The following is a 23807-nucleotide window of genomic DNA, read 5'->3' as shown; positions in this document are numbered from 1 at the left end:
ATCACTTTATATTGCCACTTGTGATATGGACCTTTATTATGCAGTCCGTCGCTTTTATTTCTTCCACATCACAAGATCGTATAAAGCTTATTTCCTCCACACTAGTCAAGCATACATATTTAGAGGGCAATTTTTATTGCTTGCACCGATGACAACTTACTTGAAGGATCTTACTCAATCCATAGGTAGGTATGGTGGACTCTCATGGCAAAACTTGATTTAAGGATATTTGGAAGCACAAGTAGTATCTCTACTTAGTGCAAAGAATTTGGCTAGCATGAGGGGGAAAGGCAAGCTCAACGTGTTGGGTGATCCATGACAATATACTTTATTTCAGATATAAGAAAACATAACCCATTACGTTGTCTTCCTTGTCCAACATAAACATTTTAGCATGTCATATTTTAATGAGTGCTCACAACTACAAAAGATGTCCAAGATAGTATATTTATATGTGAAATCCCTCTCCCTTCAATATTCTTTCATGAATTGTTCAAGTGACCAATTCTACGTTTGCTAACTTTCAATAAGTTTACTACCTATACTTATTATGTGTGAAGTCATTACTCCCCATGTTATAAGCATACGAAACATATATAAATTCAGATTTATGACATTCAATTTATTCAACCATTTACTCATAGGATATACATGAAGCACATGAGCAAATGACAAACTACTCCAAAAGATATGTGTGGAGAACACTGAGTAGTCAAATAATTAACTAGCCATGGGAGGACTCTTTTTCATTCAATATTTCAGATCCAATGATTTTATTCAAACAGCAAGTAAAATTGAAAATACGCTCCAAGCAAAACACATATCATGTGACGAATAAAAATATAGCTCCGAGTAAGGTATACCGATAGTTTTGAAGACGAAAGAGGGGATGCCTTCCGGGGCATCCCCAAGCTTAGGTAATTGAGTCTTCCTTGAATATTACCTTGGGGTGCCTTGGGCATCCCCAAGCTTAGGGTCTTTCCACTCCTTATTCTCCTCATATCGATATCTCACCCAAAACTTGAAAACTTCAATCACACAAAACTTAACCAAACTTCGTGAGATAGGTTAGTATGATAAAGAGCAAACCATTCACTTTAGTACTGTCAAAGACAAGGTTCATAATTGTTCTCACACAATGCCTACTGTACCATATCATTTCTACAATTTATATTGAGAAATATAAGCCATAGAAACTAGAAAACAAGCAAACTATGCAATGAAAACAGAATATGTCAGAAACAGAACAGTCTGTAATGATATGAACATAAACCATACTTCTGCTACTCTAAAAATTATGAAATAAATTTGTGGACGTGAGGAATTTGTCTATTAATATTCTGCAAAAAGAATCAACTCAAAAGCACTCTTCTGTAAAAAATGACAGCTAATCTCGTGAGCGCAAAGTTTCTGTTTTTTACAGCAAGATCACATTAACTTTCACCCAAGTCTTCCCAAAGGTCTTACTTGGCACTTTATTGAAACAAAAGCTATAAAAATGATTAATACAGTAGCTTAATCATGTAAACACACAAAGACAGTAAGGGTAAATATTGGGTTGTCTCCCAACAAGCGCTTTTCTTTAATGCCTTTTAGCTAGGCATGATGATTTCAATGATGCTCACATAAAAGATAGGAATTGAAGCACAAAGAGAGCATCTTGAAGAATATGACTAGCACATTTAAGTATAACCTACTTCCTATGCCTAGGGATTTTGTGAGCACACAACTTATAAGAACAACAATCAACTAGCATAGGAAGGCAAAACAAGTATAACTTCAAAACTTTAAGCACTTAGAGAGGAAACTTGATATTATTGCAACTCCTACAAGCATGTATTCCTCCCTCATAATAATTTTCAGTAGCATCATGGATAGCAACGTTGTTCTCATACTCAATTGGAACCTCTTCCAAAATAGTGGAATCATTACTAGCTAAAGTTGACACTCTTCCAAATCCACTTTCATAAATATCACACTAAGATTCAACACCCTCCAAGATAGTGGGATCACTAATTCCTAAAGTTGACACTCTTCCAAACCCACTTTAAATGATAGTATTATTCTTACTCCGAAAGATATAAGTGAAGTTCATGGAGCATTCTGCAATTAATATAGACTAACCAAGCTCAAAATGTATAAGTGAAGCGCACGAAGCATTCTATAAAACCATACTCAAAAGATTTAAGTGAAGCACAAAGAGCAATTCCATAAGATCATTCTTAAAAGATATAAGTGAAGCACATGAAGTATTATATAAATCAATGAAGGGATATCTCATGCTAGCATGGTTCTTGAAGGAAAAACAAAAACACAAAGGACACAAATCATGTGAACAAAACAAAAACCGAGGTATACCGATAATTGTTGAAGAAGAAAGATGGGATGCCAACTGGGGCATCCCCAAGCTTAGATGCTTGAGTATCCTTTGAAATATTTACTTGGGGTGCCTTGGGCATCCCCAAGCTTGAACTTTTGCCTCTCTTTATTCTTATCACATCGGTAACTCCTCGTTCTTCGAACACTTCATCCACAAAAACTTAACAAAAACTTTGTGAGATCCGTTAGTATAACAAAGCAAATCACTACTATAAGTACTATTGAAAACCAATTCATATTTTGTTTTTGCATTATAGCTACTGTAATATAACTTTTCCATGGCTTAATCCACTGATAGAAATCGATAGTTTCATCAAAACAAGCAAGCAATGCATCAAAAACAGAATCTGTCTTAAACAGGACAGTCTGTAGTAATCTGGAAGTTTAGCAAACTTCTGTAACTCCTAAAATTATGAAATAAATATGACAATTTGAAAATTTTGTACATAAGTAATGTAAAAAAAGTTTCAGACCCATTTGACCTTCCAGTAAAAAATGTAAATTCACGCACTACAGCCAAAGTTTCTGTTTTTGTTCTGCACATAGTAAACAAGCAATCTAATCATCCTAAAACCAAAGCTTGGCACATTATTTTTATAATACAATGAATATATACAAGGGGATAATTATTTACAGAGAAACTTCCATGAAAAATTCTACATTGTTTCCGTGAGCATGAGCACAAGTGCTCAAGGTCGACCCTCACTTCTTCAATGCATCACTTTCCAATCACTTCTCTTTCTGAAAAACTTTTTAGGCATGAGAGGCAAGTAAATTTTTTTTCATTCTTTTAATTTTTTTTGTATGTTTCACCCACAACTAAACAGAAACAAAAAGGAAAAACAAAATCTACTTAGTGAAGAAAGCAAACAAGCACACACGAGAATATCAACCCCACGCTATTGCTCCCCGGCAACGGCGCCAGAAAAGAGCTTGATAATCCCCAAGTGCAGGGAATCATCGTAGCAATTTCCAAAGGTGGAAGTGATAAGTATGGAGTGTCGAACCCACAAGGAGCTAAAGGTAAGATCAATATTCTCTCAAGCCCTATCTGCCATTGATACGACTCTACGTACACCGAACGTTTGCTTCCAACTAGAAACGAGAAATGAAATTACGTTGTGGGTATGAAGAGGATAACATTGCATGATATCGGAGAGCTAAAATATAGAAGTAGGTGCTGTTATCATAAAGTTAGAATATATTACTAAATATTATAAATAGCGAGTGTGGAATAATGGTGGATCGGTGTGCGGAATTGTCCTAGGCAATTGTTAACAAGACCGGTAGTCGTCATTGCAATTTCATATGAGGGAGAGGCATAAGCTAACATACTTTCTCTACTTGGATCATATGCACTTATGATTGGAACTCTAGCAAGCATCCGCAACTACTAAAGATCATTAAGGTAAAACCCAACCATAGCATTAAAGCATCAAGTGTTGGAGATCGTTGCAGAAATTAAAAAAATTCTACGCATCACCAAGAACAATCTATGGAGTCTTCTAGCAACGAGAGGGAAAAGAGTGCATCTACATACCCTTGTAGATCGCGAGCGGAAGCGTTCAAGTGAACGGGGTTGATGGAGTCGTACTCGTCGTGATCCAAATCACCGATGACCGAGCGCCGAACGGACGGCACCTCCGCGTTCAACACACGTACGGTTGGGGAAGATGTCTCCTCCTTCTTGATCCAGCAAGGGGGAGGAAGAGGTTGATGGAGATCCAGCAGCACGACGGCGTGGTGGTGGAAGCAGCGGGGATCTCGGCAGGGCTTCGCCAAGCTCAGCGAGAAGGAGAGGTGTCACGGGAGGGAGAGGGAGGCGCCAGGGGCTTGGGTGCGGCTGCCCCCCTCCCCCCCTCTTTATATAGGGCCCCTGGGGGGCGCCAGCCCTAGGAGATCCAACCTCCAAGGGGGGGCGGCAGCCAAGGGGGTGGCTTGCCCCCCAAGCCAAGTGGGGCGCCCCCCACCCCTAGGGTTTCCAACCCTAGGCGTAGGAGGAGGCCCAAGGGGGGCGCACCAGCCCACCAGGGGCTGGTTCCCCTCCCACTTCAGCCCATGGGGCCCTCCGGGATAGGTGGCCCCACCCGGTGGACCCCCCGGGACCCTTCCGGTGGTCCCGGTACAATACCGGTGACCCCCGAAACTTTCCCGGTTGCCGAAACTGGACTTCCTATATACAATTCTTCACCTCCGGACCATTCCGGAACTCCTCGTGACGTCCGGGATCTCATCCGGGACTCCGAACGACTTTCGGATTTCCGCATACTAATATCTCTACAACCCTAGTGTCACCGAACCTTAAGTGTGTAGACCCTACGGGTTCGGGAGACATGCAGACATGACCGAGACGACTCTCCGGTCAATAACCAACAGCGGGATCTGGATACCCATGTTGGCTCCCACATGTTCCACGATGATCTCATTGGATGAACCACGATGTCGAGGATTCAATCAATCCTGTATACAATTCCCTTTGTCAATCGGTACGTTACTTGCCCGAGATTCGATCGTCGATATCCCAATACCTTGTTCAATCTCGTTACCGGCAAGTCACTTTACTCGTACCATAATGCATGATCCCGTGACCAAACACTTGGTCACATTGAGCTCATTATGATGATGCATTACCGAGTGGGCCCAGAGATACCTCTCCGTCATACGGAGTGACAAATCCCAGTCTCGATTCGTGCCAACCCAACAGACACTTTCGGAGATACCCGTAGTGCACCTTTATAGCCACCCAGTTACGTTGTGACGTTTGGCACACCCAAAGCACTCCTATGGTATCCGGGAGTTGCACAATCTCATGGTCTAAGGAAATGATACTTGACATTTGGAAAAGCTCTAGCAAACGAACTACACGATCTTGTGCTATGCTTAGGATTGGGTCTTGTCCATAACATCATTCTCCTAATGATGTGATCCCGTTATCAATGACATCCAATGTCCATAGTCAGGAAACCATGACTATCTGTTGATCAACGAGCTAGTCAACTAGAGGCTCACTAGGGACATGTTGTGGTCTATGTATTCACACATGTATGACGATTTCCGGATAACACAATTATAGCATGAACAATAGACAATTATCATGAACAAGGAAATATAATAATAACCATTTTATTATTGCCTCTAGGGCATATTTCCAACATCAAGTCCCCTTTATTCCCATACGCAACAATCCCTCTTACTCGGGTTTGTGTTTCAGTCACTCACCAACCCACTATAAGCGAATCATGAACGTATTGCAGCACCCTACAGCGGGAATCCCTAACGCTTGCGCGACACGGAGGGCACCATAGGACAGCACCAAAATAAAACATACAACTCATATCAATCTATATCATCAATCAACCCAAGGATAAAAGATATCTACTCAAAACATCATAGGATGGCAACACATCATTGGATCATAATATGTAGCATAAAGCACCATGTTCAAGTAGGGATTACAGCGGGGTGCGGGAGAGTGGACCGCGTAAAAGAGATGAGGATGGTGATGTTGATGAAGACGATCACCGTGGCGATGATTCCCCTCCCGATGGCACTCCGGCGCCACCGGAAGAGAGGAGGAGAGGTTCTCCCCCTTGTGCTTCCTCCTCCATGGCCTCCACCCTCTGGTCCTTGGCCTTGATGGTGATGATGGCCCCTTCGGGATACTCCTCCATGGCCACCGGTGATGATGGCCACCTCCGACAGGGTGCCGGAGAGGGCCTAGATTGACTTCTCGTGGCTACAGAGGCTTGCGGCGGCGGAACTTCCGATCTAGGTTTCTTTCTGGAAGTTTGGGTATATATAGAAGAGTTTTGCGTTGATTTCACGTCAGGGGGGTCTCCGGGCTGTCCACGAGGCAGGGGGCGCGCCGTAGGGGGGTGGGCGCGTCCCCCCACCCTCGTGGGCAGCCCGGGACTCTTCTGGCCTGCTTCTGGTACTCCGTGGGCTTCTTCTGGTCCAAAAATGATCTCCGTCAAGTGGCACGTCAATTGGACTCCGTTTAGTTTTCCTTTTCTGCGATAGTCTAAAACAAGGAGAAAACAGAAACTGTTACTGGGCTCTAGGTTAATAGGTTAGTCCCAAAAATCATATAAAATATCATATAAATGCATATAAAACATCCTAGAAGGATAGTATAATAGCATGAATACTTCATAAATTATAGATACGTTGGAGACGTATCATGGGTATATGTGTAAAGGGGCCATATCGGTGGACTGAACTGCAGAATGCCAGAATAAGAGGGGGATAGCTAATCCTGTCGAAGACTATGCTTCTGGCAGCCTCCATCTTGCAGCATGTAGAAGAGAGTAGATGGTAAGTTCACCAAGTATCATCGTATAGCATAATCCTACCCGGCGATCCTCTCCTCGTCGACCTGTGAGAGAGCGATCACCGGGTTGTATCTGGCACTTGGAAGGGTGTGTTTTATTAAGTATTCGGTTCTAGTTGTCATAAGGTTAAGGTACAACTCCGGGTCATCCTTTTACCGAGGGACACGGCTATTCGAATAGATAAACTTCCCTGCAGGGGTGCACCACATTACCCAACACGCTCGATCCCATTTGGCCAGACACACTTTCCTGGGTCATGCCCGGCCTCGGAAGATCAACACGTCGCAGCCCTACCTAGGGAAAACAGAGAGGTCAGCACGCCGGTCTAAATCCTATGGCGCAAGGGTCTGGGCCCATCGCTCATTGCACACCTGCATGTTGCGAGGGCGGCCGGAAGCAGACCTAGCAACCTCCATTACAAAGGAAGTTACGTTACGCGGTCCAATCTGGCGCGCGCCGCTCAGTCGCTGATGTCACGAAGGCTTCGGCTGATACCACGACGTCGAGTGCCCATATCTTTCCCACGTAATTGGTTAGTGCATATAGACCAAATGGCCAGACTCAGATCAAATACCAAGATCTCATTAATCATGTTAATTGATGTAACCGCGGACACCGACTAGGGCCAGGCCCACCTCTCACCTAGGTGGTCTCAACCTACCCTGTCGCTCCGCCACAAAGATCCACCTAGAGGGCCATCGGGACAAAGGTCCTTTCAGCCCCCAATCCGTGAATCACTCGCGGGTGCTCCACGAGCCGACCCGACTTTAGTCACCACATGTATCATGTATAAAGTATATAGTATAAACCCGTGATCACCTCCCAAGTGATCACGGCCCGATAGTATAGCACAGCGGACGGACAAGAATGTAGGGCCATAGATGGAATACTAGCATCCTATACTAAGCATGTAGGATTGCAGGTAAAGGTAACAACAGTCGTGGCAAAGACAGGCTATGCAGCAGAATAGGATTAACGGAAAGCAGTAACATGCTACACTATTCTAATGCAAGCAGTATAGAGAAGAATAGGCAATATCTGGTGATCAAGGGGGGGCTTGCCTGGTTGCTCTGGCAAGAAGGAGGGGTCGTCAACAGCGTAGTCGTACGGGGCACCAGCAGCGGCGTCGGTCTCATAGTCTACCGGAGAGAAGAGAGGGAAGAAACAATGAATACAATGCAAACAGATGCATAACGATGCATGACAAAGAAAACAACGGTGTTAGGTGTGCCCTAACGCGGTAAGAGGTGATACCGGCGAAGGGGGGAAACATCCGGGAAAGTATCCCCGGTGTTTCGCATTTTCGGACAGATGTACCGGAGGGGGAAAGTTGCGTGCTCGATATGCTAGGGGTGTGTGGCGGACGAACGGGCTACGTATCTGGATTCGTCTCATCATTCTGAGCAACTTTCATGTAGAAAGTATTTTCATCTGAGCTACGGTTTATTTTATATGATTTTCTAAAGTTTTAAATCATTTTTAGAATTTATTTAATTAATTTAATTCAACATTATCCAGAACAGTGCATGCTGACGTCATCACGACGTCAGCATGATGTCAGCAGTCAACAGAGGTGTTGACTAGTCAAACTGACGTGTGGGTCCAGTGGGACCCACCTGTCATACACTGTTTAGGTTAATCAGGGTTTAGGTTAATTAGTTAGGCTTAATTAGTCAACTAAAATGATTAGGTTAAACTAATACAGAATTAATTAAGTTAATTAATTAATTAGTTATTATTTTTCCCTTTTTAACCGTTCTGGAGGCGGGGCCCTCCTGTCATTGACCCCAGGGGGCCTAGCGGATCGGGCGCTAGCGGGGCCATGGGCACCAGCCCGTCTGGGCGCTGGCGGCGACAGTAGTGCGTGCGCGTGCGGGCGAACGGGGAGCTCTGGGCGAGGTCAGGCAGGAGAGCAGGGGGGCGCGAGCGCTTGCGCGCGGCAGAGGCCGGCGGGAGCAGTAGCAGTAGATGCAGGGGAGGCGCGGCCTGGGCGTTGCCGCAGCGAGGCGAGCGCCGTGCGGGCGCGGCGGGAAGGTCAGGGGCGTGAGAAGGAGAGGTCGGGGCTCACGTCGGGTGTAGGGTCCGGGGCAGTGGGGCGCGGGGAGGAGACGGCGACGACGGCGACGCGGTGACGAGGTGCAGGCCAGCGAGGAGGAGGAGGCAGGCCGGCGAGGTGGCGCGGGCTCCGGGCGGCGGCGATCCGGGCAGCGTCGGTGCGGTTCGTTCCCCAATCCAGATCTGGATCGGGGGAGGAGGGGAGAGCGAGAGGGAGTGGGGGAAGTGGGGGCGACGGGGTTAGGGTTTCGGGGGCGTGGGGGGTTAAGTGGAGTGGGGGGTCGGCCGGCTGGGCCTGTGGCCTGCTGGGCCATGGCCCAGTGGGGGGAGGCCTTTTCTCTTTCTTTCTTTTTTTGTTTTGTTTTCTGTCTTGTCCTTTTTTTATTTTTTTATTTTCCTTTTCTGTTCTATTTATGTTAGACCCTTTTAGCATTTTCTAAAAATGAGTTTCCTTCACAACAATTGCCTACATAATATTTGGCACTAACCGAACAGTTTTGTTCTAATGTTTGAAAACTATTGTTGTATGCCATATTTTGAATTTGAACTTTGAATCGGTTTTTGAACTAACGAGAGATTAGCAACAGTAAGGAAGGTGACGTGGCATCATTAGCAGAGTTTCACTCTAGCTTAATTATCCGGGCGTTACATAATATATATGTTCCTATTTTGTGTACACACTTAGCCATTATGCATGGGTCCAATGATGTAATATATATGTTCCTATTTTGTATACATACTTAACCGTCAAATGATGCAATATATATCGCCTTAGTTATATACATAGTATCACCTTCCCTTCATTCACTACTCTAGGAAAAAAGGAAAAGAAAAGTGAGAGAAAATAAAGGAAAAGAAAATAGAAGAAAACAAACAGGAAAACTGCTATAGGTACTGGTTATAGCAGTAGCGCTTTTCTGAAAAAGAGCTACAGCTAGTCAAGGTAGCAGTAGCGGTTTCCATATAAAACTGCTATAGCTACCTGTATGTAATAGCAGTAGCGCTTTCTGCATAAAAGCGCTATAGCTAACTTAGCTATAGCGCATTTTTTCTAAACGCGCTACTGCTACGTCCACTTAACCCCCAAAATCCTCACTCCCTGTGCTTCATTCCGCCTCTTTCCCCCCAAATCCCCACTCTCTCTTCCCCCATCGCGCTGCCGAAGCCCTGCCCTCGCCGCGCCCCTGCGCTCACCCCCAACCCCGGCGCTCGCCCCCGACCCCGACCCTGGCCCCGACCCCGACGCGCCACGCCTCCCTTCTCTGCTTCCTCCCCTCCCAACCTCGGCTGTCGTCAGGCCTGCCTCCTCGCCCATGCACCCTCTGTAAGCCCCCCACCGCTCCTCCTCTCTCTGCTAGCTAGGGTTCTTCGGTTAATTTACTTAGGTTTTAGTTAGGGCAGTAGGTTAATTAGGCTATCTATTTAGTTATGAATTTAGCTAGGTTTTTAGGGTTAAGCAATTGTAGTAAAAAGAAAAGGCAGAATTTAAGCAATTGTCCAAATCAGCATCCCTTGTTAAAGCAAATTTAGGTAGGCTGAATTTACTTTCAAATATTGTGAAGAAAAATGACTTCTTGCATTTTTTCTTCAAGTTCTATATTTTTCTTCCTTTTATATGCAAATTTGAAGTGGACATGTGATATGTGGACATGTGATGTTTTGGACATGTCATATCTTGAAAATGATGATTATGTGCAGGGTAAATGATCCGAGTGGCCTATGTTACGCCGGAATGTTGAGTCATTTCTGTTCCGGTGAATTTTAGGCACTTGATATGTCCATTTTTTTAGCAAAGGTCATGCCGAAATTTTCCGTGAATTTTGGCATGACTTGTGCTAGATAGTAGGCATATCGAGTGCCGGGAGTTGCTGGGAAATGGCATTCCGGCAAACATAGATCTTTTTTATGTCAATTCTCATTTTTTTCATAGTTTTAGAATTAAACGAGGAGACTTAATCATAGGAAACATGTCGAACAACGAAGAAACCGGGCCTTCTGACCAAGATGCAGACGAGATGGATTATGAGGGTGAACAAGAGTACCTCGACTATTTGTATGCTAAGCACAGTCAAGGTTTGCAGGTCGGCCTTGATGATTGTATTGATGCCAATATCGACACCGACAGTGCTGGCACCGATGGCGGCGCCGAGACCGGCGGGGAAGATACCGGCGGTGAAGGTACCGGCGGGGAAGGTACCGGCGCCGATGTCGCTACCGAAAAGAAGAAGGAGAAGAACTGAAGGATGCGAAAACCTAACAAACTAGGCATTGGACGACTGGTGATCACAAAGATGGCACCTGGCAAGTTTGAGCCATTAGAGCTGGAAGAACCTCGCAAGTGCTATGGGAACCAAGTAGGATGCATCCTACGGGAATGCGTGAGCATCAGCGATGATGACTTAAGGAGTAAAGAACATTTGAGGCAGTTGCTCCTGACGAAGTTGCACAAGAGATTCAAGTTCCCCGACCGGGATGATAACATAGAACAACCGTGGGATGATCCGAAGATGAAAAAGATTAACAATCACGCCATGGGCATGTTCAGCAATGATTTGGCCTCCTGGAAAGGCAGGGTGAAACGAGCTATTGAGGCTGAGGAACCCCTGTCCAAGATTCTGGAGGAAAATCCAACACTTACGGAAGAGGAGTTCGAAAAGTTCAAGGACACTTGCGCTACCAAGGCAGCCAAGGCTAAGGCTACGAAATTCAAGAGCCTTCAGCAAAGGAACACGGGGAAGCATCGTCTCGAAAGCCGTGGCTACCTCGGTAAAAGGCCCATATGGGATAAGGAGGATGTGGAACGTGAAGCCACGGGTCTCCGAGACCCCTTCGCGAAGTTCACCGAGCGTGACTTCATTAGGGCCCGCTACAAGTGGGACAAGGAAAAGAAGGTTTTTTACACAGACCAGATCACGAGGAGATTGACTACTGGTAATTATTCTTTTACCACCTTACATTTATCTCCAGATCTAGTCGACTACACATTTGTAAATGGTTCACATTCCTTCTGCAGGAGAAGCAACATCAGCTTGCAGCCGAAAGACCTACTTCTCCGATGAGGCCCAAGTGGGACACCCCTCTCAACCGGGCCTTGAACGAACTTAAGGGACTCCCTTTGGGCCAGCGGCCGCAATATGGACGTGTGCACGGCGCCGGAGACGGTTCCACGTGGAAGGTGTTTTACAACGAGGGACCGAAGGCCAAGAAGCAGAAAAAGAAGTTTAGTCAGGCGGACATCGACGAGAAGGTGAAGCTTGTGTTCGAGAAAAAAAGTAGCTGAGGACGCGAAAAAAACAACCGAGGAGAAAAATGAGTTGCTACAGCAGGCAGTCAATGCAGCTGTAACTGCCTGCAGAAATGATTTCGCTACTAACTTGTCCCGGCTATCATCAACTGGACGAAGGAAAATCCAGACAAGATGGTACATGATTTCTCGTTGCCTAGTTTCGTCGCGAGCAACTCCGTGAACAACAACAACACCGCACCATCACTTGCTCACGCAACCGGGCCTCCTCTCGCACCCGCACCCGCTCATAGCAGCCCGTCCTCAGTCTCTGGCGCGCTAGGAGGGCCTTCATCTTTGACTGAGCTCGACGCCCTCACGGTAATTACATGTCGCACGAACATATATATCTAGAATATTCCATTTCCGTTGCCTTTCGGATGTTTTACGCCGCAGAGATGTGTTTGCAGGCCGACGAAACCCCGTGCACCGTACTCTACTTGATCAAAGGCCAGAAGGTGGACATGGGAAAGGGGGTGATAACGAAGCCCTTGGATCTCACGTTCCACAACCAGCCGATGCCCGCTGGGCACTTCAGGGTTACCTTGTCGAGTGTGACATCGGGGCATGAGGATTTGCCTCCTCCATTACGCCTAGGGGGAGAGGACGACGAGACCCCGTCGTGGATTGGAAGCTGCAAGGGTTGGGTGCTGCTATGGCCGAAGAATCTTCTTCGTCTGGAGCCGGCTGAGAGCACATTAATAACCACACATCAACAAGCATGTATGGAGACCAACACCCCGCCTACGCAACTACCAGCTCCTGTAGTGCCGGGTGAGAGCGGCGGACGACGTGATGAAGGGGGTGCAATAGTACTGGATGATGTAATCGGTCCCATAGAACAGAGAATGGATGATGAGACGGAGGAGATGGAGGACCCAATGGGTTTCCTCAATACAAACGCGTATGAGGGTGACTTAGATATGATGAGTCAACCATATGACGGATCGGGCTATCAGCATGCTAATGAGGATGTGGATGATCTGCCCGGGCAGGAACATCGTAACAGGGATTGCAAGAAGTCTCTCTTCATGAAATCCTCACAGGACACGCCTGAAGATGCCGCCTCAACACAGGCTCAACTAGCCGGGGGTCGTACAGTGCTTAGCCCAGCAGCACTGGGGCAGGGGTTAGGGAAGGGTCTGGAAGGTGTGCCCAAGAAAAAGGAGAGGAAGAGACCGGGGAAGATAGCTGCCTCCAAACAAGCCAGAGCACATAGCAGCCAGACGGTGGATTCTGAAGAGCGTGTACCCGTGAAAGGTGCGGCCATGTTCCATGTCACGGGGGAGCCGATGCTACCGCCGAAACCGCTGGAGGCATTATCAAGGGATCTCAGGAGACTGCACGACCATGTGTTGTCGACTGAGAAAAGCCTACTAGCCTCGAAGGATCCAGGATATCCGACATACGCGGCCCCTGTGCCTAAGGGGAAGTGCTACGTCGACACACGGCCCGCAGAGGTGTTCTTCCTGCGGTTTGACCATATCTTCGAGATGTTTCTGACAAGGCGGCTCAATTTTACAATCGTCCGCCTTTTTGCGCTACATATGAGCTCTGTCATGAAGAGAGAAGAAGTCTCGCAAATCTGTGTGGCGGATCCGTACTACATGCACGAGTCTTTCTTGAGTCTCAGCGATTTTGAGTGTGAAACTGCTAGGGAGTACCTCCAAAACTTCATGGTACAGAATAAGGACCAGGAAATTGTCCTCCTGCCTTATCATCCAAAGTAAGTCAGTTCCGGACAACCCTTTCGTACATTTCAATCATTCCTTCTTGCTCATATGGAGAATAATTTGGGGTGTCTTTTCCCTGCGACAACGGGTGCGCCGTCCTTATCGTTCTTTACCCGTGAGTCTCCCACGCCGTGTATTTCGACCCTACTAGAGACTACGAGAAAAAGGACTACACCCACATAATGAATATTCTAGATGATGCTCTCCAAGGCTTCAGCATTATGGGTGGCCACCTGCAGATCAGGAAACAAAGGAACAAGAAGTTGGGTTTCTTGCATAAAACTAACTTCTGTTGCATCCATGTCCCAAAACCAAGCAAGAAAGATGGATTCTACCTCCTCCATCTCATGATTGAGTTCAACACGGATCACCAAAAGCTTCGCATGACAACCAGAAACGATGATCATATCTGCAAGTGGGTAGAATCTCATGGAGAAGCAGATTATAAACTTAGAGATGACTTCTTTCGCATCCAAAGGGACATTGCGACGATCATCATGAAAGAAGTCGTCGATAAGAAGGGATGTTCCACCACGGCCCTATATTGCGAGCTGACGTCCGAACTCGCATAGGCATGCAACGTCATGACCTCACGCCGTTCAAGAAGCTAGGGTCCATCCTTGATGATATGGAAGGATGGAACTTCTAGTGATTTACGATGCCAATGATGATGATATGTGTCGGTTGAACTTGTATACTTTCTGTAGCGATGAAACTTTGTGATGTCCACGGTCCCTGTCGAACTTGCGTAACGCTACTTTGTTAGTTTGGGTACGATGACATGCGTATCTCTAGTTAATTAGTTTGCGTACTATATGTTGCATCTAGTTGCTAACCCTTTCTTTTTCGTGTTGCTCTAGTATATTTTGTTGCATACGATCGTGCATTCTCTTGATGAAGATGCATCTCTAACAGGTACCTAGATTCTTGATGGCGAAGGAGTGCTATGTCGTGTACGAAGGGAAGGTTCCGGGAGTGTACGACGAGTGGCATGAGTGTCAGGCACAAGTGGAGGGGGTCACGGGCGCCTGCCATAAAGGCTTCAAAAGCAGACAAGAAGCACAAGTTAGTTACTTGAGGTTCACGCTAGCGCGAGAGCGGACTCATAACCGCTGCCTCATGTACTACATAGTTCCGCTATCACTCATAGTGATAGCACTTCTCGCGTATATCATTGTTTAGATGGATGACGATGTAGTTGCAAGTATTCGAGACTTGCATGTATCGCTATTTTTGAGATAATGACGAGAGACCACTCTGTGTTGGATGATGATTATGATGATGACATGATTTGATGAGACTATTTGTATGTATATGCTATGATTACATTTGTGGTCTCGCAGCCATTTGTATGTGTATGATGATGACATTTGTATATGCTAAAGATTCTTGTATAAAGCCTGTTCAAATACAAAACAAATATGCAGAAAAAACAAAAACTAGTAAAATTAGCAGTAGCGAGGGGAGTAAAGTTAGCAGCAGCGTGCCACTAGCAGTAGCGCGGCCTAATACAGCGCGCTAGAGCTATTAGCAGTAGCGCACTGTTATACAGCTCGCTGCTGCTATGCTTGTATAGCAGTAGCGCGGGCCAACACGCGCTGCTGCTACGAGTTAGCTGTAGCGCCATATCAGTAGCGTGGGTCCCCGTGCTACTGCTATACCTAAAACCCGCGTTGCTGCTAGGCTTTTCCCTAGTAGTGTTTGGTGGCGGTCGCGTGGGCCAGTGACGGTGCGGAGGCTTGAGGACCCCCGCGGAGGTGGTACGTCACCATGTCAGCGAAGAGGGCGAGCACGTCCGTCGCTACATGGTTGCGTTGGAGGGCAGGTTCTCCAATACCTGGCAGGTTCTTCAGGGATCTCACTGGAGCTATGATCCTGTGATGGTTCCTTCTCTTTGGGTGTCCACCACCCGTGCCGATACCCGTCGTTTGCTAGGGTTTTAGCTGTATTAGTGATGTTATATGTATGATACTATTGGAGATGTATTAGTGATAATATTCGACGATGCATGGAGGAAAGAGATGATTTAGTTTTGCTTATTGAATGCATGCTAATTTGAATACTAATTTATTTTACGTTTCGGTTTTGCTTATTGAATGCTCAAATTGGAGAGCACTATGCAAGGCGTATGCATTTGATTAGTTGATAGCTTATAGGGTTTTTGGTTTTGTAGAAATCAAGGAGCCCCTCCATCATCACCGCCGTCGTCCCCGTCACTGACCCCCTCCGACCTCGAGGTGAGACCTTAAAATGCAATGACCATCTGAATGCTCATATGATGTAGATATAAACATGTATATCTTTTGTTGCACAAATAGGATATGTGCTTGCCCAAGTGGCCGGCCATGTTTGCAGGTTACACCTCCGAGTGGCCTATGTTTTGCTGGAGTGTTGATTAATTTCCGTTCCGGCAAATTTCAGGCGCTCGATATGTCCTTTTTTAGCAAAGGTCATGCCGGATTTTTCCGTGAATTCTGGCATGACTTGTGCTAGAATATGTAGGAAATATCGAGTGGCCTGGATTTTCTAGAAAAATAATTAAACGACATTTCGGGTTGAATTTAAGTCTGTCGAGGCTCCATCGCCGATGGTCGAAAAATCAGCGAGGAAGTGTATCCACCATATATGAGAGAGGACGAAGAACCCCGACTGTTGTCGTGGGGGTCGTTTCTCCTTCTTCTCCGGGTGCTAGACTTTTGTATGCACTAGGGGAAGGAGGAGTAACGACCATCACCGACGGTCGCAAAATGTCAGAGAGGAATCAGTGAGTGAGAGTCTCCACCATATATGAGAGGACGAAGAATCCCGACTGTTGTCGTGGGGGTCGTTTCTCCTTCTTCTCCGGGTGCTAGACCTTTGTTATGCACTAGGGGAAGGAGGAGTAACGACCATCACCGACGGTCGCAAATGTTAGAGAGGAATCAGTGAGTGAGAGTCTCCACCACATATGAGAGGACGAAAAATCCCGACTGTTGTCATGGGGGTCGCTTCTCCTTTGTTCCCATGTGCTAGACATTTTGGTGTAATGCACTCGGGAACGAAAGGAGGAGCGATAATCACCAACGGTCGAATGTATACACCATGCGAGCTAAGAGTTTTCAAGAAAAAGACTCAGCAGACCGATAGTCAACCCGTGATGAATAATAATGATCTAATTTAGTTTTTGTACTACACATATTTAATTGTAGAAGTTTATTCTTTGAATTATGAACCTAGGAAATGTCGTCATCGGACAACGAAAGTCTCCCGGGGGAGTGCGACTGGTGCAACGACGGTCGGGGTCTGTGCGACAGGCCTTACCTAGACGAAGGTCCGCGCTTCAGCATTAAGCTCCAGGAGACCTTCGATGTTGAAACGGTACGCAACGACGACAAGTGTTTTTTTCGTAATTAAGCAGAACTTAACTATTTCAACGTGTAATTTTCATCTTTTACAATTCGACTAGCTTATCCCATACCATGCAAGACGCTATGTCTTGGAGAGGATGGATTTTCAAGACCATGAAAGTTTCGAAACAAAGAAAATTCACCTAAGGACCCATCATGGTATAGATTTTGAAGTAAATCTGTACAATTCTGAGAGCGTAACCCATTTTGGTTGCACAAATTGGGAAGCACTTTGCAAGATGTATGGTTTTTATGAGGGTATGCTTGTCACCATGGATCTTGGTGATCCTGACATCGACCAAGACAATATGGACATTTGGGTCTTCCAATTCTACCGCTATGTGAGTTTCTGAAACATAGTTATTAACTAATTTATATTGTTTATTTCAAAATAGTTGACAGCTTATTTCCATTGACAGCTTATTTCCATTGACAGCTTATTTTCATTCTTCAAACAATGTGCGGAAGATGGTAGACAGAACCTACTACACCGATGGCTCTGAATTAACTTATCAGGAGAAAAATCATCTGATCGCATTTTATACTTATCTTGAGAATTACAATATCTATTATCAAACTCCTCCACATTATGGTCAATACGTGCCACTAGTGCACGTGTTGAACTACGCTAACATCCATGGAGATGCCATGGTAAGATTTTTTATTATTACGACATCCGTGCATCTTTTGCATAAATTCTTCTAAAATTGAACTACATTGCTAACTACAAAGTTATTACTACGTTTTCAACAGAAAATCCTGAAGGATTGTGTGCCTCATCTGATGCATCATAATGGTCGCCTTGATGTTTTGAACATACAGCCAGGTCATCCTACGAATCACACCTATCCATATCGGATTTCTAAAACCGGTGAAGACATGATAATCAAAGAATGAAAAAAATGTATGGTCAGTCGTAGGGAGGTTCTTGGAAGCAACATTGTGTGAAAGGCAAGAATTGGAGATAGGATAATCTCCATTCTCCATAATGGAGAGTCAGTGCCTATCTTGTTTTATGCTATTTTACCTAAGAGAAGGTAGTAGGTCCTAGCTAATACTCATGATCATGTGCTAAGAACAACTAAGTTGGATTGGTTAGATGACTATGATGATGATTTGGTATCGAGTAGAAGTTGTATGATCAATGATGATGAGTATGACTTGTTATTATGATACCAATGATGAGTTATTTATTATTATGATCGATGATGCATGATGCTAAGTTGTTGTATGAGCATGATGAGTTATTATATATATCAGTAGGTGTATGAACATGGATTAGATTCAAGTGGAGGCAACATGTGGTGCATATCGAAAGTACTACTAATCCAAACTAGATCAAGTTTGGATTAGAGTAGTACTTTCGACATGCACCACATGTTGCCTCCACTAGAATCTACTCCATGTTCATTTCACCCAATGTTATATATAATAACTAATCATGGTCATAAAATCATATGATGAAAGTACTGTATATAAAACCACAACGAAAATAAGCTGTATTTTAAAAATACAGGAAAACTTAGCAGCAACGATTTTCAGAAGAAACGCTACTACTACTTACTACTATCAGTAGCGCTTTCCCAACGAAAGCGCTACTGCTAACTAGGTTTAGCAGTAGCGCTCCCTTTCCAGCGCTACTGCTACTAGTTAGTGGTAGCGCTTGTACAAGCGCTACTGCTAGCTATAAAACAAGTGCTACTACTAGGGTTTTCCCTACTGGTGTAGGGGGCCTCTCACCACGTCGTCTTCCGACCTAGTGGGCTGGGCCAAGGAGCCACTTTCAGTTTCGGAGTAGGCCACATCGAGCGGCTCATGACGCGTAAACAGAAGGATCAAAAGACTTGATGTATACTACAAGAAGCTAGATTCATAGAAGACTCGGTTTCCTTGTACGTGTCGACTAGGATAATGTAACCCTAGACCCTCCCAAGTGTATCTATATAAACCGAGGGGCTAGGTTCGTAGGGGACACATTACAATCTTTGGGTGGTTACGTGTACTCTGTACTCACTCCAACACAATAAACACAAGCAAAACGTAGGGTATTATCTCATCGGAAAGCCCGGACATGGATAAAACCTCGTGTCTCTATTACCTTCGTGCATATACACTTAGCTTAGGATCCCCGATCCCTACTTCGAGATCTACCGGATTTAGCTCCGTCACATATGACCCGACATGGCCCGACACGCATAAAAAAAAGGTCTGGCACGACACGACCCATGTCGCCCCTTCTATAAAAGAATCGTGTCGTGCCATCCTGAAGGCCTCGACTCAGAGATTGGCCTAGCACGCTATGTAAAAAGGCCGGCGCGGTCCGGCATGCCCGTGGGCCGACCTTTTGGGCCGTTTCGACCTTTCGCGTTTTAAATTTTTAGTAAAAATATAAATGTTAAGATTTTTTAAAGTATAGACAAATGTAAAAAATAATACAAATTACAGAAGAATCTAGAAAATTAAACAAATAGAGACAAATCTACTCCCTCTGTTCGTAAATATAAGTCTTTTTAGAGGTTTCAAATGGACTAGTCTTTTTAGAGGAAAATATAAAAAGAAAAAGGAAAACTTAAGAAAAAAGAAAGAGAAAACGGAAAAAAAAGAAAAAGATATAGAAACAGAAAAAGATAAAAAAAAAGAAACAGAAAAACCAGTAAAAAAACAAAAACCGGTCCAGGAAACCTTCTAGAAGGTTCCCAAAACCGGCTGGCTAGTTGGTTTTGTAGGTGCACTGTCTAGGCAGGCCGGACCATCGCGTCAATGCTCTCGGTCGCTCGCGTGTGCGAAGCGCCGGCAGTTTGACGCAAAGAGCGTCAAATAGGATATCTCTGCCGGGCCTGCCTTAAGGCTTGACTTCAGGGATGGACCTTGATCCATGGCGGGCCGAAGGCCACCCCGGCCCTTTTATTTGCCTGCCGTGCCTGCCCAAAATCTATGCCCGCGGGCCGGTCTTAAAAACACGGCCCGGCCAGGTTTGCCCTTAACCAATGATTTCAGGGAAGTAGCACGAGCATCCTCGGCCGAAGCAGCAATGGAGGAAAAGGCGACCCAGAAAGCGGCGGCGGAGGGGAACCCTTCGCCGGAGTTGTGCCTGAGGATCCCCGGGGACTACGCCGTCGGCTCCGTCCCCACCGTCCTATACGTCCCCGACTTCATCTCCCAGACCGAGCAGTCCCAGCTCCTCCACCATGTACTGTACCGGACTAATCCTCTCCTTCCTACTACTCACCCAATCCCCTACTTTGGTTTCGCTTTCTTCAGTCTTGCTCGTGTGGTTTGACTTTGAGGCTCTCTCTGGTGGCGGCTTCCGTTGCAGATATACCAGGCACCGGCGCCCAAGTGGAAGATTTTGAAAAACCGGCGGCTCCAGAACTGGGGTGCGTCCCCTGATTCATTATCTTGCCGGCTGCAGTCCCTGCCTGAATCCCTGCTTGGAAATTTGCGCTATTCTTTTCTTTTCTAGGCTCTGGGAAAGTGTTGATTTGGTCGACCTGTGCTGTGCAGGAGGAGTGGTGCACGAGAAGGGGCTACTGCCTCAGGCATGTGAGTATCCATCAGCATTGTAATGTTCAGCACAATTTTGTGGATTCTGTGTCATAATGCGGCGTGCTTTATACAACTTATGTGCCCCCAATGTGGTTTTACGGAGATACTCCAGGGATTGGTTGTTCCTCCATAATTTGGCTTGCTAACATAATTTGGATGCCCTGTGCCCTCTCTAGAATCCTTACAAATTTCGGTCAAAAAAAGGAATCCTTACAAATGACGAAATCTCCATCAGAGTTTGAGGTAGAGACATGAAAGAAGATCTCATGTTCTCAGTTTTGAGAGATGACAAGAACTATTTGTATTATGATCTGTTCTCTCCTTCCATCAGTCAAATAAAGCCTGTTAAAACGGTTTGGTCAGTTGTTTAATCTGTTTTGCTACTCCAGCTATAATGCCCCACAACAGGATCACATGTTTTTGTTCGAATCGCATTTCTTTTGCTCTATTACATAATTTAAGCTTTACTATTGGTTATCATCCTTGCATCTCACAGGCATTTTTTTATCCTCGGGTAAACAGAAACTTATTATAGATGCCACCACCCCCTCTGTAATCCAAACAATGGCAAAATTGCTATGAGTGTTTGTGGTAGAGACATGTAAAAAGATCTTGTATGCTCAGTTAAATAAATTACAAAAGCAATATGCACTGTTTTATGTTCTCTTTCTGTTAGTGAAACAAAAATATTGTATTTTATTTTTGAGAAATAACTGCATCGGGCTATTCATTGTCAATAAAAGAGCTGGGAAGATCTCAACTCTGGGAGGTTACAGAGACAGGAACGCGGAGAAGGAAGACAAGAAAAGAGGGGAGGTACAGGAGGGCAAAGAGCAAAAAAACAGTAGCTACCTGGCTGAGATGCTCGATCAGCGACAACGCCGCCATCCAATACCAGATAACGTTCGCGTAGTGTCATTGCACAAGCATGTGATCCCCAACAACAGATTGCGTTCTCTTTTGTGTACATTATTGTTTTTGGTCTATTGCATCATAAGGATGAATTTCATGTTTGCAGTTTTCTGGCTGGTATTTAAGTGATTTAACTATTTATGCATGCTTGGCGTTGTACAGAAGACAAAAAAAGTGTTTTCTCAGGAACTAGAAATACGAAGAGTGCTTAAAATTACAAACAGTGTACATTCTTTTTTTCTTAGTTAGGTAGTCATCAGTTTTTAGCATTGAAATTGTATTTGTCTAATATTGCAGTACCTCCATGGCTTACAAAGATAACTGACAGAATCTGCCAGTGGACTGGTTTATTTCCTTCAGCAATCAATCATGTTCTGATTAATGAGTATCATCCTAATCAAGGGATCATGGTTAGTAATCATCAGCTCCATATTGTTCATTTCTCTGGTACTTCTTTTATGGTTTGCGCTTCACTGAACTACAATAACACTGCACCTTTCAGCCACACCAAGATGGTCCTGCCTATTTTCCTGTTGTCGCTATCATATCCCTTGCTTCACCAGTTGTGCTTGATTTCACACCCCATGGAAAGCTAAGAGAGCTCGAACATACATATCTCCAAAATACACAATCTGATGAGTTGCAGGAGAGTAATGGTTCCTATAAGGTTGAAGGCACGAAGGAAGCTGGTCCTGCTTCTTCGTCACTTCTACTAATGCCCTGCAGCCTCTTAATATTCAAAGATCAGGCTTATACAGGTTAGCCCTGTAGCTCCTTTCCTGAATTAGCTAGCTAGATAAAAACCTCTTCAGACTAAGGCTGTCCCTTTTTGTGTGTGACAAAACTAGGCCTTAATTATTTATATTTTCATGACATTTGCAGACTTCCTACATGGTATACAAGACAATGAGCTGCATAATCTAGACAAGGTGAAACTTTTGCCCACTGCAAAGCACTCCGAATACGAGCAAACTAACAATCTGCGTCATTTGCATTCCACAGGTTGCAAATATCTCACAGTGCCCACAATTCAAGCATCTAAGCCATGATTACAGCCCAGGCAAAGCAGATAGCAGTGCTAGCTCTGAGCCAAGTGGCACCTTCCGCAGGACCACGACAAGAGTCTCGTTGACGTGCCGGCTAGTGTTGAATGTGCACAGTAAGCTGTTCAAATTCTAGTATCCGTATGGCCTGCTTACATCAGCATGGCCGGGGTGAGAATGAACTGTAGTAGATACAGAGAAGTATGCTAGCAAATCAGAGGATGAGAGGAACACACCATATTGCCCTTATCTGGCCGGTATGATCGTTTACCATTCAAAATGTGAAATTCACGATGTATCCCCTCGGCGGACAGGGTTCACTTGTGCTGCAGTTTATCCATGATTGCATATGTTCGTTCTTGATGTGGTGAATCAGAGTGTTTATCCTTGATTGATCATATGAATGTAGAAAATATGCATGAATTTTCTTGAATGTAACGGTAGAATGGACTTTTGGTCCTACTAGTAATTTCTGAATATACTGCATGGGATGTAGCTGCACTGATGGTTAAGATTATTTGAATTTGGCAGAACCAGAACATTTATGTACTCCCTCCGTCCGGAAATACTTGTCCGAGAAATGGATAAAAGCGAATGTATCTAGAACTAAAATATATCTGGATACATCCATTTCTCCGACGTGTATTTTCGGACGGAGGGAGTATATACATAAGTAGAGATCATTCCGGCCATGGTTTGTTTTGTGATGAAAATCGTTGGAGAAATATGTTCATGATCCTGTCCAAATAGTCTTTTGTTTTTCTTCCATGAATGCGCAAATGATGGAATATTTGCATCTAAACTGTAATGAGATTCAGAAAAAAAAACACTAATGAAATTCATGAAATGCATTGTGCTTTCATTTGAGGAAACTTATTTTGAACAAATGAAAATGGGGGAACTAGAAGCCACTCTGCCTTATTCTTATAGGAGAAATTGCAGAGTGATACTTTGAACCCGGGCCAGCGACAACAACCTTTGTGTCGTCTACCTTCATACCAAGGCCAACTTACCATTTCAGGAATTTTTCATGGTCTGTTTAAAAAGAATCTTATATTCCCTTGCTCACGTTGTTGTGATCAAGAGATACTGTGTACCGTAAATAAGAGTTGATTACACTTTCGACTATGTAGTCTCAT

General features: G+C 44.8%; 1 protein-coding gene across 1 annotated transcript; it reads left to right on the top strand.

Moving 5' to 3' along the window:
• The first annotated feature begins 20143 nt into the window (after positions 1–20143).
• LOC123077318 (alpha-ketoglutarate-dependent dioxygenase alkB homolog 6) lies at positions 20144–23022 on the top strand. Its single transcript, XM_044499575.1, has 7 exons — positions 20144–20357; positions 20484–20544; positions 20672–20710; positions 21923–22035; positions 22128–22383; positions 22508–22554; positions 22628–23022. Exons 1-7 carry the CDS (start codon positions 20199–20201, stop codon positions 22802–22804), a joined length of 852 nt encoding a protein of 283 aa, XP_044355510.1. The 5' UTR covers positions 20144–20198; the 3' UTR covers positions 22805–23022.
• Positions 23023–23807: the final 785 nt, after the last annotated feature.

This window comes from Triticum aestivum, chromosome 3D (genome assembly GCF_018294505.1).
Source record: "Triticum aestivum cultivar Chinese Spring chromosome 3D, IWGSC CS RefSeq v2.1, whole genome shotgun sequence".
NCBI lineage: Eukaryota > Viridiplantae > Streptophyta > Magnoliopsida > Poales > Poaceae > Triticum > Triticum aestivum.
This window is presented reverse-complemented; position numbering and strand designations above follow the sequence as displayed.

What these genes read in the sequence shown, in the direction of transcription:
- LOC123077318 (XM_044499575.1), top strand. Translation starts at nt 20,199, where the DNA reads ATGGAGGAAAAGGCGACCCAGAAAGCGGCGGCGGAGGGGAACCCTTCG. An exon ending in AGTCCCAGCTCCTCCACCAT is followed by an intron (nt 20,358 to 20,483) that starts GTACTGTACCGG and finishes CTTCCGTTGCAG; the next exon opens with ATATACCAGGCACCGGCGCC. An exon ending in CCGGCGGCTCCAGAACTGGG is followed by an intron (nt 20,545 to 20,671) that starts GTGCGTCCCCTG and finishes TGTGCTGTGCAG; the next exon opens with GAGGAGTGGTGCACGAGAAG.